We start from the raw sequence: 15,265 nt of genomic DNA on the forward strand, positions 1-15,265 counted from the left end.
CACACACACACACACACACACACACACACACACACACACACACACACACACACACACACACACACACACACACACACACACACACACACACACACACACACACACACACACACACACACAATGCCGGAGGAACTCAGCAAGTAGGCAGCATTTATGGAGGGGAATAAACAGTCGACGTTTCAGACTGAGACCCTTCACCCACCGTCTCGTACTTCTCTCCCTACCCCACCCTTTGATTCTGGCTTCCCCACTTTTTCTTTCCATTCCTGATGAAGGGTCTCAACTTCAGACGTCAACTGTTCATTTCAAAGTTTAAAGTAAATTTATTATCAAAATAATATACTACCCTAAGTTTCATTTTGTTGCAGGCATTCACAGGGAAGCAAACAGATATCTGAAAGAGGAGGAGGAGGAGAAGATGGCAGCGCGACGCAGTGCGCGCAACCACTTCGGTGGTGATGTCTGTTATTTGTCAAGTAGGGTGCCGTGCACAATTCTGATTTGATGGAGAAAGACGTGGGAGTACGGAGGAACATCTGGAGAAACTTCTGAAATGCCCGCTTCGCTGCCGCTGCTAATGTGTGGTCCGGAATCTCCGGAGCAGAAGGCCCCGAATCCTCGGCTTTGCTTGTTTCGGCGGCTGGGACGAGGTCGAAGGCGCTCGGCAGAGGATGGCGCTCGGGAGGCTGTATCGGAGGGGCTGGTCGGAGGCTCTAAGTTTTCGGACGGACTCAGTGTCGGCTGTTGTCGGGTGCTTCCAATGCATCAGCAGTTGTCAGTGCCTGGAGGTTCATGGCAGGGAGTTTCTCCCTTTGCCGCCTGCTATCGGGGACTCTCGACTCAGGACTTTGAGACTTCTTTTTACTGTGTCCATGGTCTGTTCTTTATCAAATTATGGTATTGCTTTGCACTGCTGTAACTATATGTTATAATTATGTGGTTCTGTCAGTGTTAGTCTTTGGTTTGTCCTGTTGTTCTGTGATATCACTCTGGAGGAACATTGTATCATTTCTTAATGCATGCATGCATTTCTCAATGACAATAAATGAGGACTGAGTGTTCTCATAATCTAAAAAATAGAAAAGAATCTATGAAAAGCTACACATAAAAACTGAAGAACGACCAATGTGCAAAAGAAAATATGCAAATAGAAAAAAAATGTAAATAAATAATACTGAGAACATGAGTTGCGGAGTTCTTGAGAGTGAGTGCATGAGTTGTGGAATCAGTTCAGAGTTGAGGTGAATGAAGTTATCCGTGCTGGTTCAGGAGCCTGATGGTTGAGGGGTAATAACTGTTCCTGAATGTTGCGTCTTTAGTATTTCAGTAATATTTGAGTAATATTGTAAATATATTGTTTGATTAAGCATTCTCTGTTTGTTTAAATAATTCATTATTGGTTATATGTAAAAGTATGTGAATGGCACACATCATAACGTTACCGCATCACAAGCGTTGCCTCACTACTGTGAATAATGAATTCCACACGTTCATCTCTGGGCTCCCTGTTGTTTGGAGTTAGAAAACGTAACACTAAACCGGTGATGTGGGGCCTAAGGCTCCTGTACCTCACTCCCTATGACAACAGCGAGAAAAGAGATACATCCATAGACGCTGCCTGAACCTGCTGAGCATTTTGAGAAGTTTGAGGAGGTATTTTCACAGGTTAGAGCCTCTATATAGAGTCATGTAATCATACAGTATAGGAAAGGCCTGTCAGCCCATCAAAAATAGTCAGGCACCTGATTTATATCAGCACTGCACTAATCACATGTTATTATCAAATGTTCCCATCACCCCCCCCCCGCAGATTCTGTCACCCAAAGGCTATTGATAATGGTCATTCACACACATCTTTGGGATGTGGGAGAAACTGGAGTGCCCGAAGGAAACCTATGTGGTCACAGGGAGGACATGACAGCTCCAAACAGGCAGCACTGGAGGTGAGGATTGAACCTGGATTGGCTGAAACAACCAGGCCATTCCACCAATCACTGCCGCAGCTGCTGAAGGTAGGGCAGCCAATGGGCAGCAATCAAAATGGGGGAACATTCCATTTCCAAGGAGAAATCATTATTTATATTTTTAAATAAAATAAAATCTATCTTATTAAATCAATTTAATAAATCTACTTTATTAATCAAAATCAGAATCAAGTTCATTATCTTGATTCTGCGTGTGTTGTGAAATTTGTTAACTTTGCAGCAGCAGTCCAATGCGATACATAATATAGAAGAAATCCAAGTAAAAATAAATAAATAAGTAAATCAATTGCTGTATATGTATATTCAGTAGATTAAAAATCATGCAAAAACAGAAATAATATTTATTAAGAAAGTGAGGTGGTGTTCATGGGTTTAATGTCCATTTAGGAATTGGATGGCAGAGGGGAAGAAGCTGTTCCTGAATCACTGAGTGTGTGCCTGATGATAACATGAGAAAAGGGCATGCCCTGGGTATTGGGCGTCCTTAATAATGCACGCTGCCTTTCTGAGACACCGCTCCTTGAAGATGTCCTGGCTGCTTTGTAGGCTAGTACTCAAGATGGAGCCAACTAAATTCATGACCCTCTGCAGCTTCTTTCGGTCCTGTGCAGTACCACCACCCCCCCCCCACCCCGCCGCCCCAATATCATACAGAGATGCCGCCTGTCAGAATGCTCTCCACGGAATACCTATAGAAGTTTTTGAGTGGTTTTGTTGACATACCAAATGTGTTGGTCTGTAAGGTCTTAATATCGACTAACATGAACAATCACAATAAAAGGTAAGGGGCGATAGAAATACAATATATTGTGGTCTCTAATCAACCTGAACCCTACCTCACCGGGTGGGACAGAGTAAATGGAGTGATGGGTGAGGGGTTAAGATGGTCAGAGGAGAGAATCCCTGGACACACACCCATCCCCCTGGAAAAGATCACAGCTCTACAGATGTGTGGAGGCAGCCCAACCACTCACAGGGGGGAGTGTTCTAGGTCTTAAGGAGTGCTGTTCTCCAGCTCGCAAGGAGGGTTTGAATCATCAGAGACACCGATGACACACAAACTGTAAACACAAGAGATTCTGCAGGTGCTGGAAATCCAGAGTAACACACACAAAATACTGGAGGAACTGAGTAGGTCAGGCAGCATCTATGGAGAAGAATAAAGAGCCAACATTTTGACACTTCATCAGGACTCATGTCGACTGTTTAGTTTTTAATCCACATCACAAGGGTCTTGGCCTGAAATGTCCACTCTTTATTCCTCTCCCTAGATGCTGCCTGACCTGCTGAGTTCCTCCAACATTTTGTGTAACATAATGTAATGCACATTGTGGCTGTATCTTTACTAAAACAACAGTCATTCCAATCACAAGCAAGAGAAAATCTGCAGGTGCTGGAAATCCAAGCAACGCACACAAAATGTTGGAGGAACTCAGCAGGCCAGGCAGCATCTGTGGAAAAAAAAGTACAGTTGACTTTTCATCCTGCCAAAGGATTTTGGCCTGAAACATCGACTACTCTGCAAGATCTCTTCCAAGGATACCTACTCTGATCTGGTCCTGCTGAAGAGTTTGAGCCCGTAACTTCAACTGTACTTTTTCCATAGATGCTACCTGGCCTGCTGAGTTCCTCCAGCATTTTGTGTGTGTCATTCCAATCATTACCATTTTCTCAAAGCCAATGAGAAATAGTGTCAGAGACATAGAACACTACCACCACAGACACAGTCCAACTAGTCCATGCTGAGCTATTAATCTGCCTAGTCCCATTGATCAGCACCTGGACCATATCCCTCCATCCCTCTCCCTGCAAGCACAAACTTTTCCAACAGTATCTTTAGTAATTAACGGAAATTGGGGGAATTGTTGGGGAGGAGTCTTGAAATGCAAAGGTGAAATCCTATTTCAAGCCTTATCAATCTGATCACATTTCTGTGATAATGTAGTACCTTATGTATGCAGATGGATTGTTGGCTAAAATACACTATCAGTATCAGCACACACCTGTCCTAATGCAGGGTCTCGGCCCAAAATGTCGACTGTTTGTACCTCTCCATAGATGCTGCTTGACTTGCTGAGTTCCTCCAGCGTTTTGTGTGTGCATGCACTACGGACATAATGCATTCCCAAGCGCAGGCTTTGCAAATCTCTGCCCAGCTTTGGGGTCAGGGTGGGGGAATTGTAGTGAACAGAACCCCTGTAACGGTCCTTTCAGCCCATCAGATCTTCACCTCCACAACTTGGGGCAGCAGTCAAGGTTGGCGCAAGGTTACCCTGGCTATCAGGCAATGGGAGAACCTCAACAGCAGTCTCTGCTGCTCTCCCTGTCTCAAGTCAAGGATGCTGAATCCACGTGTTAATAATGTCAAACAAATAAGGGTGAATTTTTAAAGTTCTGGCTCAAGGGTAAATCCTCTCCCAAATTTATGTTTCATGTCACAAGGAATGAAAGTGAAACGGCTGAGTAATATGGTGGGAGTGAACAACTGGCAAAAACTGAGGAAACATTTCAGAATAGTGTGAGGGTAAAACATCTGGGAAAAACAGAGTGAAACATCTGGAGAATATTATGAGGGTAAACATCTGGAGAATACAGAGTGCAATATCTGGAGAATATTCTGAGGGTAAAACATCTGGGGAATACCAGAGTGAAACATCTCAGAATATTGTGAGGGTAAAACATATGGGAAAAACAGCGAAACATCTGGAGAAGATTATGAGGGTAAACATCTGGAGAATACAGAGTGCAACATTTGGGGAATATTATAAGTGTAAACATCTGGTGAATACAGAGTGAAATCTGGAGACTATTCTGAGGGTAAAACATCTGGGGAATACAGAGTGAAATTGGGAGAATATTGTGAGGGAAAAAGATCTGGGGAATTACAGAGTGAAACTTCTGGGGTACCCAGAGGAAACATTTGCAGAATATGTTGAGGATAAGGCACTGGGAAATACAAAATGAAACAGGCGGGGAAGATAGAATAGATTAGATTTGCTTTATTTGTCACGTGTACATCAAAATGTACAGTGAAATACGTCATTTGGTCAAATCAAATCAGTGAGATTGTGCTGGAGGCAGCCTATCACAAGCCTATCCTATTCACCTTTCCTCAGCAAGACCACCTTAAATAAGATCCGCTTTGTTTCTCACAGACACATGTCGAAACACACAGTACAGTGAAATGCACCATCTGCATCAATGACCATTGTTCGGGGATGTGCTGGGGGCAGCCTTCAGCGACAAAACAGCACGCCTAGTGCTCATTAACCCTAACCTGTCCATCTTGAGAATGTGGGAAGAAACCCGAGCACACAGCAGAAACCTACGCGGTCACGGGGAGAACATAGAGACTCCTTACAGGCAGCGGCGGGAATGATCGCTGGAGCTGTAAAGCGAGTGCGCTAACCGCTACGTTACATGCCGTCCCTAATACAGTGAGAGTAAAACGACAGGAACACAGTGAGTGAGAAAGATCTGGGAGCGTGCAGTGAAAGGGTAACTTCTGGAAGACTGAGGTATGGAGAATGTGGTGAGATTGAGACACTGACGAAATAGTGAAAGTGAAAATCATTACAAAGGGGTGAAGATAAACTTATTGTGATCTCAATTTCTTAACATCATTGTAATAAACTGGCAGTGCACTCTGTGGCCCCTTCTTGTCCCTTGCACCATTCTCTGTAAACTCTACCGACTGTGAAAGTCCCAGGACATCAGCAGTTCCTGAGATACTCAGAACACCCTATCTGGCACCAGTAAACAATCCACGGTCAAAGTCACGTAGATCACATTTCTTCCCCATTCTGATGTTTGGTCTGAACAACAGCTGAACCTCTTGACCTTGTCTGCATGCTTTTATGCGTTGAGTTGCTGCCACATGATCGGCTGATTAGATATTTGCATGGATGAGCAGGTGTACAGGTGTAGATGGCCACTGAGTGTATGTTGAACTTTGACTTGAATACAGCACAGAGAAAGGGGAAAACACGGGACTGCAGAAGGTCAGGAAAGGGTTAAGAAAGTGTGCAATCCACCGAGCATATGGAAATTCTATGTGCCGTGGGAAACAGCTCCCCAGCCTTCTTTATGGGTTTGAATTTCTAGCTCAGTCCATCCTCTGCTCTTCGCCTTTATATTGCAATGTTCAGACAAGATATCCTGCGTTGTGTTGTTTCCCATTCCAGCTGCCCGATATATTATGCACTGCCCTCGTATACAACAGGTGTAGTTTCTGACCTGTGAATGGCTTTTTGAAGAATTGGAAGCCAATCACTGGTTTGGAATTTTAAAGAAAGCACAGAATCCAGATTCTCAAAGAAACGTTGCATTTCACTGAAGATAGACGAGAAACAAAAAAAACATTTAAATGCTGGAAGAACTCAGCAGGTCAGGCAGCATCTATGAAAATGAATAAACAGTTGACGTTTCAAGCTGAGACCCTTCTTCAGGACTGATTAACTACGTTAAAGCAAAAATGGCTAATTGTTTTAATGTAGTTAATTAGTCCTGATGAGGAATCCTGACTGCTTATTCATTACCATAGGTGCTGCCTGACCTGCTGAGTTCCTCCAGCATTTTGTGTGTGTGTTGCTTTGGATTTCCAGCATCTTCAGAGTTTCTCCTGTTTAAAAAAAACACTTAAGTCTTGTTTAACATTTAAAATGAATGTTTTTTCTACCACATAACCTTTCATGCTTTTTTTTGTGAAACCTGTGTTCTTTGTTGTCTTGCACCTAAGCCACCGCATTAGAGACATACTGAGCAGAAATCCTAGCTTCAAAAGATTTGGAAACCACTTACCCCCATCGTTTGCCAGCTGAAATCCTTTGTCAGTTTGGTAAGGCACGTTTTTTTCCTTGAATACCAGCTTCACCGCAGCAATTTTTTAGCAAGTGATACATCGCAGCTCTGATCCCCGAGAGGAAATAAAAATTTGAAGGGATCCTGTCTTCTGGGGCAAGTGCAAGCCTTCATTCAGCCCTGGCTGCAGTCAGCACCTGAGCTTTGGATGCACGAGTGTGCGAAACACAACTGATCTGAGAGACAATGAATTAAATCAGCCAGCCTCTCTCTCTCTCTGCTGCTTTCATCTCTGATCTGTAAATGATCATAAAGAGAAGAGGGAGGGTACAAAGATGCACGCAATTAAATGTTAAAATGATGGGGAGGAAGGTGAGAGTCCAACACCATACCATAAACGAGGCTAAAAGCAATCTGCAGCATACGCACTGTCGCCAAGGGACAAGTCAATCAAGCAAAGTGCGTACTTGTTGGTTTAGCCCCTGAGCAAGAATCAGCAAACATGAAGCACACTGAAACTTCATAAATCAGAGAAGTCAGTCATCTCTGCCCATTATGAAACAATAATATCTTGATACTACTTTGCATTAGTGCTACAACCGTCCGTCAAATTTATGAGAAGTGAAATCTCATTTAGCATTATATCTGCACATTTGAAATTTAAATTACGTAAATGTACTGAGGCAATAACCTACAATGTGTAATTGATATTTAAATCGCAACGCCATACATGCTTTATACACTTCTAGAATCATGGTTTCATGTTACACTCAGAGGCCACTTTATTAGATACCTCTTGTACCCAATGAAGTGTCCACAGGGTGTATAGTCGTGGTCTTCTGCTGCTACCACTTCACGGTTCAATGTGTTGGGCATTCAGAGATGTTCTTCAGCACACCACTGTTGTAACTCATGGTTATTTGAGTTACTGTCACCTTCCTGTCAGCGTGAAGCAGTCTGGCCATTCTCCTCTGACCGCTCTTACTAACAATGCTTTAACTACTGCTCACTGGATGCTTTTTCGCACTTTGCGTCATTCTCTGTAAACTCTAGAGAATGAAAATCCCAGGAGATCAGCAGTTTCTGAGATACTCAAACCACCCCATCTGGCACCGACAATCATTCCATGGTAAAGTCACTTAGATCACGTTTCCTCCCCATTCTGATGTTTGGTCTGAATGACAACTGACCATGCCTGCCTGCTTTTATGCATTTAGATTCTGACATAAGATTAGCTGATTAGGTGTTCGCATTAATGAGCGGGTATACAGGAGTACCTAATAAAGTGGCTACTGAGTCTATGTGTGATTGCAGTTTTCCAAGAAAGTGACAACCCACTCTGGTTCTGCGTATAATGCCACTCTGGATGGATTTGCTTCCATCGGTGCAAAATGTTATAGCGTTTGCTGCTGGTGTTGAAGGAAGATGCCCATAAAGGTGAAACTGTCTCTGAGGATAACTATCAGGTTCTAGTTCCACAGGATCACTGGCACCCAGTAGCCATGATGTCTTTATCAGTCTCAACATCTGATCACCCGCAGAATTTATCACAAAGAACAAAATAGGAATGAAAATGCACAGTCTTTTATTGACACAAAACAAAGACGGAAACATTAATTGGAAACGTTTAAATTTCATGAATTTAAGGCCACGCGGTACTGTAGTGATTAGCGCGACCCTATTAAAGTTCAGTGTTCCGAGTTCAATTCCGACTTCAACTGCACGTCCTCCCTGTGAAATGCTGAGTTTTCTGTGGGTGCTCCAGTTTCCTCCCACTTTCCAAAGACGTACAGGTTAGTAGGTTAATTGGTTGTTGTAAATTGTCCCATGATTAAGTTAGGGTTAAATCAGGGTTGTCAGGGGTTGCAATTCACATACAAGGTTAATACACAGGGTTATAGAATTTGTTAATGTCTAACTGTGGCTTCAAACACAATTTTAAAAGTCATTTAACATTTGTAATGGAATGTTAAAGTTTCAGTACATTTTACGATAAGGCAAGCAAATAAACGTCTTGAGTTCAGCACTCACCCCACCTTCCTGCCATTGGAATAGAGATAGAATTCATCTTGTCCTTATCTACCACCCCATCAGCTTCCGCATCCAACACTTGCTCCTCTGCAACTTCCGCCATCTCCAATGGGATCCTACCACCAAACATATCTTTACCTCCTCCTCCCCCCATCTGCTTTCCACGATTCCCTTGTCCATTCGTTCCTCCCCACTAATCTCCCTCCTGGTACTTTTCCCTGCAAATGGCCAAAGTGCTACAGCTGACCGTTCAACTCCTCCCTCACCGCCATTCAGGGCCCCAAACAGTCCTTCCAGGTGAGGCAACGCTTCGCCTGCGAATCTGCTGGGGTCGTCTATTGCGTCCGGTGCTCCCCATGCGGCCTCCCCTATACTGGTAAGACCCGTCGGAAATTAGGGGACGGCTTCATCGAGCACCTCCACACCATCCGCCACAAGCAGGACTTCCCGATGGCCAAACATTTTAATTCCCATTCCCATTCCGACGTGTCAATCCACGGCCTCATCTTCTGTCAAGATGAGGCCACCCTCAAGGTGGAGGACCAACACCTTAGATTCCATCTGGGCACTCCCCAACAAGATGGTATGAATATCAATTTCTCCTTCTGGTGAACAAAATTCACCTTCTCACTTGCCTATTACTTAGCTCTGGTCCCCTCCTCCTTCCCTTTCTCCCTTTGTCCACTCTCCTCTCCTATCAGATTCTTTAACCTCTAGCCTTTGACCTTCCCACCCCCACCTGGCTTCAGCCATCTCTTTCCAGCAAGCCTCTCTATTCTTGCCCCCCCGACCCTTTGGCATTTCTCTCCTTCCTTCTCAGTCCCGAAGAAGGGCCTCGGCCCTTAACGTCGACTCTTTTCCACAGATGCTGCCTGATTTGCTGAGTTGCTCCAGCATTTTGTCTGTGTTGCTTTGGATTTCCAGCATCTGCAGAATTTTCTCGTGTTCTGAGTTCAGGTCAGTTTGGTTGGTTCCCCCTGATTTAGTCGACGAAACCTGAAAACACCAAAGTCAAAGTCAAGTTTATTCTTATTCGCACATGTAAATAAATGTGCAATAATAAAATACTACCTTGTAGCAGCATCACAGGCAGAGGGCACTGACAAAAAACATAGAAATTAAGCACAAGAAAGAGCACAATTTGAACAAAAAAGCAGTCCATTGTTGTGAAAATGGTCGTAGTGTCGCTGATCTCCAGTGATGAGGGATCTGCCGGTTGAAGATAAGCAGCTGCTCCTGAACCTGCTGGAGAGGGACTTCAGGCTTCTGTATCTCCTGCCTGGTGGTAACTTCGAAAACATGGCAGGGATCTCAGATGTTTGATGTGTGTTCATGAAGGTGCTCTCAATGGTGGAGAGGGATGCTTTTCATTACACACAATGTTGTGCATGACAGTCAACGTGACTTCGAAACTTTGAGGTAATGTTTGCCTTGTCCTTGACTTGGCTTTTGTCCTGTGACAAGCAGGGTCCCAGATCCAATACTCCCTGTGACTAGGGTCTTTAGTTGCTTTAAAGTACCAGAGATTCAGTTCCAGTACTGACTGCAATGTACTGGGGTTCACTGGCCTACTATCTTGTTAACACACTGGCAAACCCCTAATGCCCTAAAACCCTCCTTATTTTCTACAACTCCCACTAATCTGTACACCCTTCCCCGTCTCTTTAACCCCTCTTGCCCTGACACACTTCTTTCTCTGTAACCCCTCCTGCTCCTAACCCACACATCACTGTAACCACCTCCAACCTGACACCCCTCCCCGTCACTGTAACCCTCTCCAATCTGACATCCTTCCCTGTCTCTATAACCCCCTCCAACCCAACACTCCTCCCTGTCTTTGTAACCCCCTCCAATCCTACACCCCTCCCTGTCTCTGTAACCCCCTTCAATCCAACACCCCTCCCTGTCTCTATAACCCCCTCCAATCCAACACCCCTCCCTGTCTCTGTAACCCCCTCCAATCCAACACCCCTCCCTGTCTCTATAACCCCCTCCAATCTGACACCCCTCCGTCTCTGTGACCCCCTCCAACCTGACACCCCTCCCCATCTCTGTAACCCCGTCCATTCCAACACCCCTCCCTGTCTCTGTAACCCCCTCCAACCCAACACCCCTCCCTGTCTCTGTAACCCCCTCTAACTCAACACCCCTCCCCATCACTGTAACCCTCTCCAATCTGACATCCTTCCCTGTCTCTATAACCCCCTCCAACCCAACACCCCTCCCTGTCTCTGTAACCCCCTCCAAACCAACACCCTTTTTGTCTCTATAACCCCCTCCAACCTGACACCCCTCCCTGTCTCTGTAACCCCCTCCAATCCCTATACCCCTCCCTGTCTCTGTAACCCCCTCCAACCCCTATACCCATCCCAGTCTCTGTAACCCCCTCCAACCCAACACCCCTTCCTGACTCTGAAACCTATACCACTCCCTTTCTCTTTAACAACCTCTGACTCCTATACCCCTCCCCTTCTCTTTAAAAATCTCTGACACCTATACCCCTCACCAGCTCTTTAACAACCTCCCTGTTTCTGCAAAAGCATTCTGTCCCTACACCTCCCTCGATCTCTGCAATGACCTCCGACCCCAATAGCCCACCCTACCCACAATTCCCTGCTCTGGCTGATTTCTGGGCCCAGAACAATCCAGGTGGGACCTCTTCCCTTTCCTACATGGCTTGCCGCTTCCCAAAATCCAGAGCACCTCAGACTAAGGTCCAGGCAGGTTTTCTGAGTTCTCCTTGATATTGCTGAACGGTAGCGTCTCCCAAATTCGTCCTTCCAGTGTAACTCCTTCTAAATTCCTTCCCTCTCATTCAATTCCGACCCCAAATCTAACTCTGCAATAGGATTCATCCATAATTCGCCCCCCTTTTGATCCACATTCTTCCCAGAGTTCCTTAATGCCAGTCAGCTCCTCCCAAAATCTCCAACTCCGATCCCTTTCCTAGTGAAATTTCTCCCTCCACTCCAAAACCTCTCAAAATCCATCCCTGCGATCCAGCACTTCCTAAACTCCTTCTGTCTAATTCGAGAATATCCACACTCCAATCTGATTCTTCCCAAATTCGTTCTGTCTGATCCACTTTCTTCATGAAATTCCTTCCTCTGAAACATCTCTTCCTGAAATCCCTCCCCGTGATCCGGCTCACTCAAAATCTCCCCCTGCCCTCCGCCTGAAAATTCCCAATATCCGGACAGGACCACAGAATGTTAGGGCAGGTTTCCTAAAGCGTTTTTTCAAAGTCATCCGTGTGCTTCCTTTCTAGGGAGAGGATGAAGTTCCAGGAAAATTTCGTACGGAGCTGGAAGCAAATGTATCGGGGGTTCCTAATGCTTGTAATCGCGATGTTCTTGTTCATCGTCCTGTACACAATGTACAATGACCAGTGAGTGTATGGGGGGGGGGTGTTAAGGGCCAGAGGGGGTTACGGAGACAGGGAAGAGTGTAGGGGCAGAAGGGGATTACAGAGATGGGGAGGGCTGTAGGAGCTGGGAGGGGTTTATAAAAGGGAGGCGCCAGAGGGTTTACAGATAAAGGGAGAAGTGTAGGGACTGAAGCGAGTTATACAGTGAGGGCTGTTGGCGCCAGAGTGAGTTACAGGAACGTGGAGGGTTGTTGGAGTCAGAGACAGAGAGGCGATTTAAGGTCAGAGAGGGTTAGAGAGACAGGGAGGGGTGTAGGGGCTGGAGGCGGTTACAGACACAGAGAGGGGTGTGGGCGCTGAGAGGGTTACAGAGACAGGGAAGGCTGCAGTGATCGGAGCGCTTTACAGAGACAATGACAGGTGTAGGAGCCGGAAGGTGTTACAGAGACAGTGAGGGGAGTAGGGGCCGGACGATGTTATACAGACAGGGGGGTATAGGTGCTGAGGGGGTTATAGAGACAGGAAGGGGTGTAGGTGAAAAGGGGGCTATAGAGACAGGGAAGGGGTGTAGATGCTGAGGGGGCTACAGAGGTAGGGAGAGGGTATAGGTTCTGAGGGGGTAACAGAGACAGGGAGGTGGTGTAGGTGCCAAGGGAGTTATAGAGACAGGGAGGGGGTGTAGGTGCCGAGGGGGTTATAGAGACAGTGAGGGGTTGTAGGTTGTGAGGGAGTAACAGAGACAGGGAGGTGGAGTAGGTGCTAAGGAGTTATAGAGACAAGGAGGGGTGTAGGTGCTGAGGGGATTATAGAGATAGGGAGGTGGTGTAGGCTCTGATGGGGTAACAGAGAAAGGGAGGGGGTGTGGGTGCTGAGGGTGTTATGGAGACGGAGGGGGTGTATGGCCAGAGGGGTTGTAGGTACCAAGGGAGTTATAGAGACAGGGAGGGGGTGTAGGTGCCGAGGGGGTTACAGAGACAGAGAGGGGATGATTGTGTTACAGAGAAATGGAGATGCCCATTCCCTGCTAATGGTTTCTCTTTCCCCTCTGCTCCCCTTCTCTCTCTCTCCCTCCCTCCCTCTTTCCCCTCTCCCCCGCAACCCCACTCTTCCACCCCTCTCCCTGCCCTTCTCCTTCTCCCAACTCCCCATCTTCACACTTACTCTGTTCCCCACCCTCCCACTCTCCTCACCCGTCTATCACCTTCCCCCTTTCTGTCTTCCTGCTGCCCTTTTCCCCTACTCCCCTCTCTCTGCCACACTATCACCATCCCCTATCCCTCTCTCTCTCTGTCTGCTCTTTCTCCTCCTCTCCCCTTGCCCCTCTCTCTTTCTCTCTTTCCCTTCCCCTTCCTTGCCTTCTACTTTTCTCTCCTCCTCTTGTCTCCTCGCCATTGTTCATGTCTCTCTCCCCTCTGTCCCTCTCTCTCCCCTTCGCTTTCCTCTCTCTTCCTCTTCTCCCCACACTCCCCACTCTCTGCATGCCCTCCTGCATCGCCCCCTCTTCCACAGCTCAGCCTCCCCACTTCAATGTGCCCACCCCGGGCCTCCCTCCCACTCCGGGACCCCTGCTGCCTGCTCCCCTCGCTGGGACCTCCTCTTCCTCAAGACCCACAAGACGGGAAGCAGCACCATCCTCAACGTCCTGCTGCGCTTCGCCGAGCGCCGGGGCCTGAGCGTGGCCCTGCCGGCCGGCGGGCGCCATGACTTCGCCTACCCGAACCCCTTCTCCCGCCGCGCTGTGGCTGGCTTCACCCCAGACTCCTGCTTCAACCTGGTAGCCAGCCACATGCGCTTCGAGCCGGGTGAGGTTAGCCGCCTCCAGCCCCCCGAGCGTGCCTACTTCACCATCCTACGCCACCCCGCCCGCCTCTTTGAGTCCAGCTTCCGTTACTTTGGCCCCAGTGTCCCCCTCACCTGGGTCATCCCAGGGCCCAATAAGATGGCCACCTTCCTCCACCACCCTTGGACCTACTACAGGCCCAATGCCTACAACGCCCACTACCTGCGCAACCTCCAGTTCTTCGACCTGGGCTACAACAAGGACATGGATCCCAACCACTCGGCCCTTCCCGGCATTTTCCGGGCTCTGGAGGACCGCTTCCCGCTCGTGATGTTGACCGAGTACTTCGACGAGTCCATGGTGCTGTTGAAGGAGCTCCTGTGCTGGGAGCTGGACGATGTGGTCTACTTCCGCCTCAACGCGCGCGATCCCGATGACAGGCCTCCCCTGGACCCTGCCCTGGAGGGACTGGCCCTGTCCTGGAATGAGCTGGACTCCCTCCTCTACGCTCACTTCAACCGCACCTTCTGGCGCAAGGTGGAGGCATTCGGTCGCAGGCGCATGGCGTGGGAGGTCGCGCAGCTGCGCTGGGCCAACAGCAAGATGGCCAAGGCCTGCCTGGAAGGGAGGGGGCCAGTGAGGGCCGGGCTGGTGAGAGAGGCCTCGCTCAAGCCTTGGCAACCGGCTGGAGGCAGGGGCAACATCCTGGGTTACAACCTCCGGCCCGACATTGAGGAGGCCCACCGCGACCTCTGCGTTGCCATGCTGACTCCTGAGATGCAGTACCTGTCCAGGATGGGTGCCAGCCTGTGGCGGGTCAAGGCCTGGTCCGCCCTGCGTGGGATCCTGGGATTGTAGGAATGGGTGGGATTCCTCACTTTATGAAGACTATATTGTTTCAGTTTATACTCCAATGACTAATTTAGTTGACTCACTCTCTTTTTCAAAGAGGTAAAACTGATCACTATTTCTAGTGCTGGGTCCCCTCCTGGCCAAGGAGGAGATACTTTCACCTAACAAAGCATATTAAACTCAGTTATTTTATCTTAAATGGAGCTTGTCTTATTTTGAGGAGATGTTACCTTGATCGAAACATCACAACATACAGTGAAATGTGTCGTTTGCGTCAACGATCAACACAGTCCAAGGATGTCCTGGCGAGTTCTGGCGCCAAAATTTGATGTCTTCAACTTACTGACCCTAACTCATGCGTGTTTGGACTGTGGGAGGAAACCCGTGTGGTCACAGGGAGAACGTACAAACTCCTTACAGACAGCAGTGGGAATTGAACCCCGATCGATT

General features: G+C 47.5%; 2 protein-coding genes across 2 annotated transcripts in view; one reads left to right on the forward strand and one right to left on the reverse strand.

Annotated features, from left to right (window-relative positions):
• gpr142 (G protein-coupled receptor 142) overlaps positions 1–7,068 on the reverse strand; it is a 35,990-nt gene extending 28,922 nt beyond the window's left edge. The window contains exon 1 of the mRNA XM_063030713.1: positions 6,786–7,068. The gene's annotated coding sequence lies outside the window, so the exon portion shown is untranslated. The remainder of the gene's footprint in view (positions 1–6,785) is intronic.
• LOC134336462 (galactosylceramide sulfotransferase-like) lies at positions 2,747–14,821 on the forward strand. The gene is made up of 3 exons (XM_063030714.1): positions 2,747–2,766; positions 12,085–12,204; positions 13,693–14,821. Exons 1-3 carry the CDS (start codon positions 2,747–2,749, stop codon positions 14,819–14,821), a joined length of 1,269 nt encoding a protein of 422 aa, XP_062886784.1.
• The last annotated feature ends 444 nt before the right edge of the window (positions 14,822–15,265 follow it).

Source organism: Mobula hypostoma, chromosome 22 (genome assembly GCF_963921235.1).
Source record: "Mobula hypostoma chromosome 22, sMobHyp1.1, whole genome shotgun sequence".
Taxonomy (NCBI): Eukaryota; Metazoa; Chordata; class Chondrichthyes; order Myliobatiformes; family Myliobatidae; genus Mobula; species Mobula hypostoma.

What these genes read in the sequence shown, in the direction of transcription:
- LOC134336462 (XM_063030714.1), top strand. Translation starts at nt 2,747, where the DNA reads ATGAACAATCACAATAAAAG. An exon ending in ATGAACAATCACAATAAAAG is followed by an intron (nt 2,767 to 12,084) that starts GTAAGGGGCGAT and finishes CTTCCTTTCTAG; the next exon opens with GGAGAGGATGAAGTTCCAGG. An exon ending in TACACAATGTACAATGACCA is followed by an intron (nt 12,205 to 13,692) that starts GTGAGTGTATGG and finishes CCTCTTCCACAG; the next exon opens with CTCAGCCTCCCCACTTCAAT.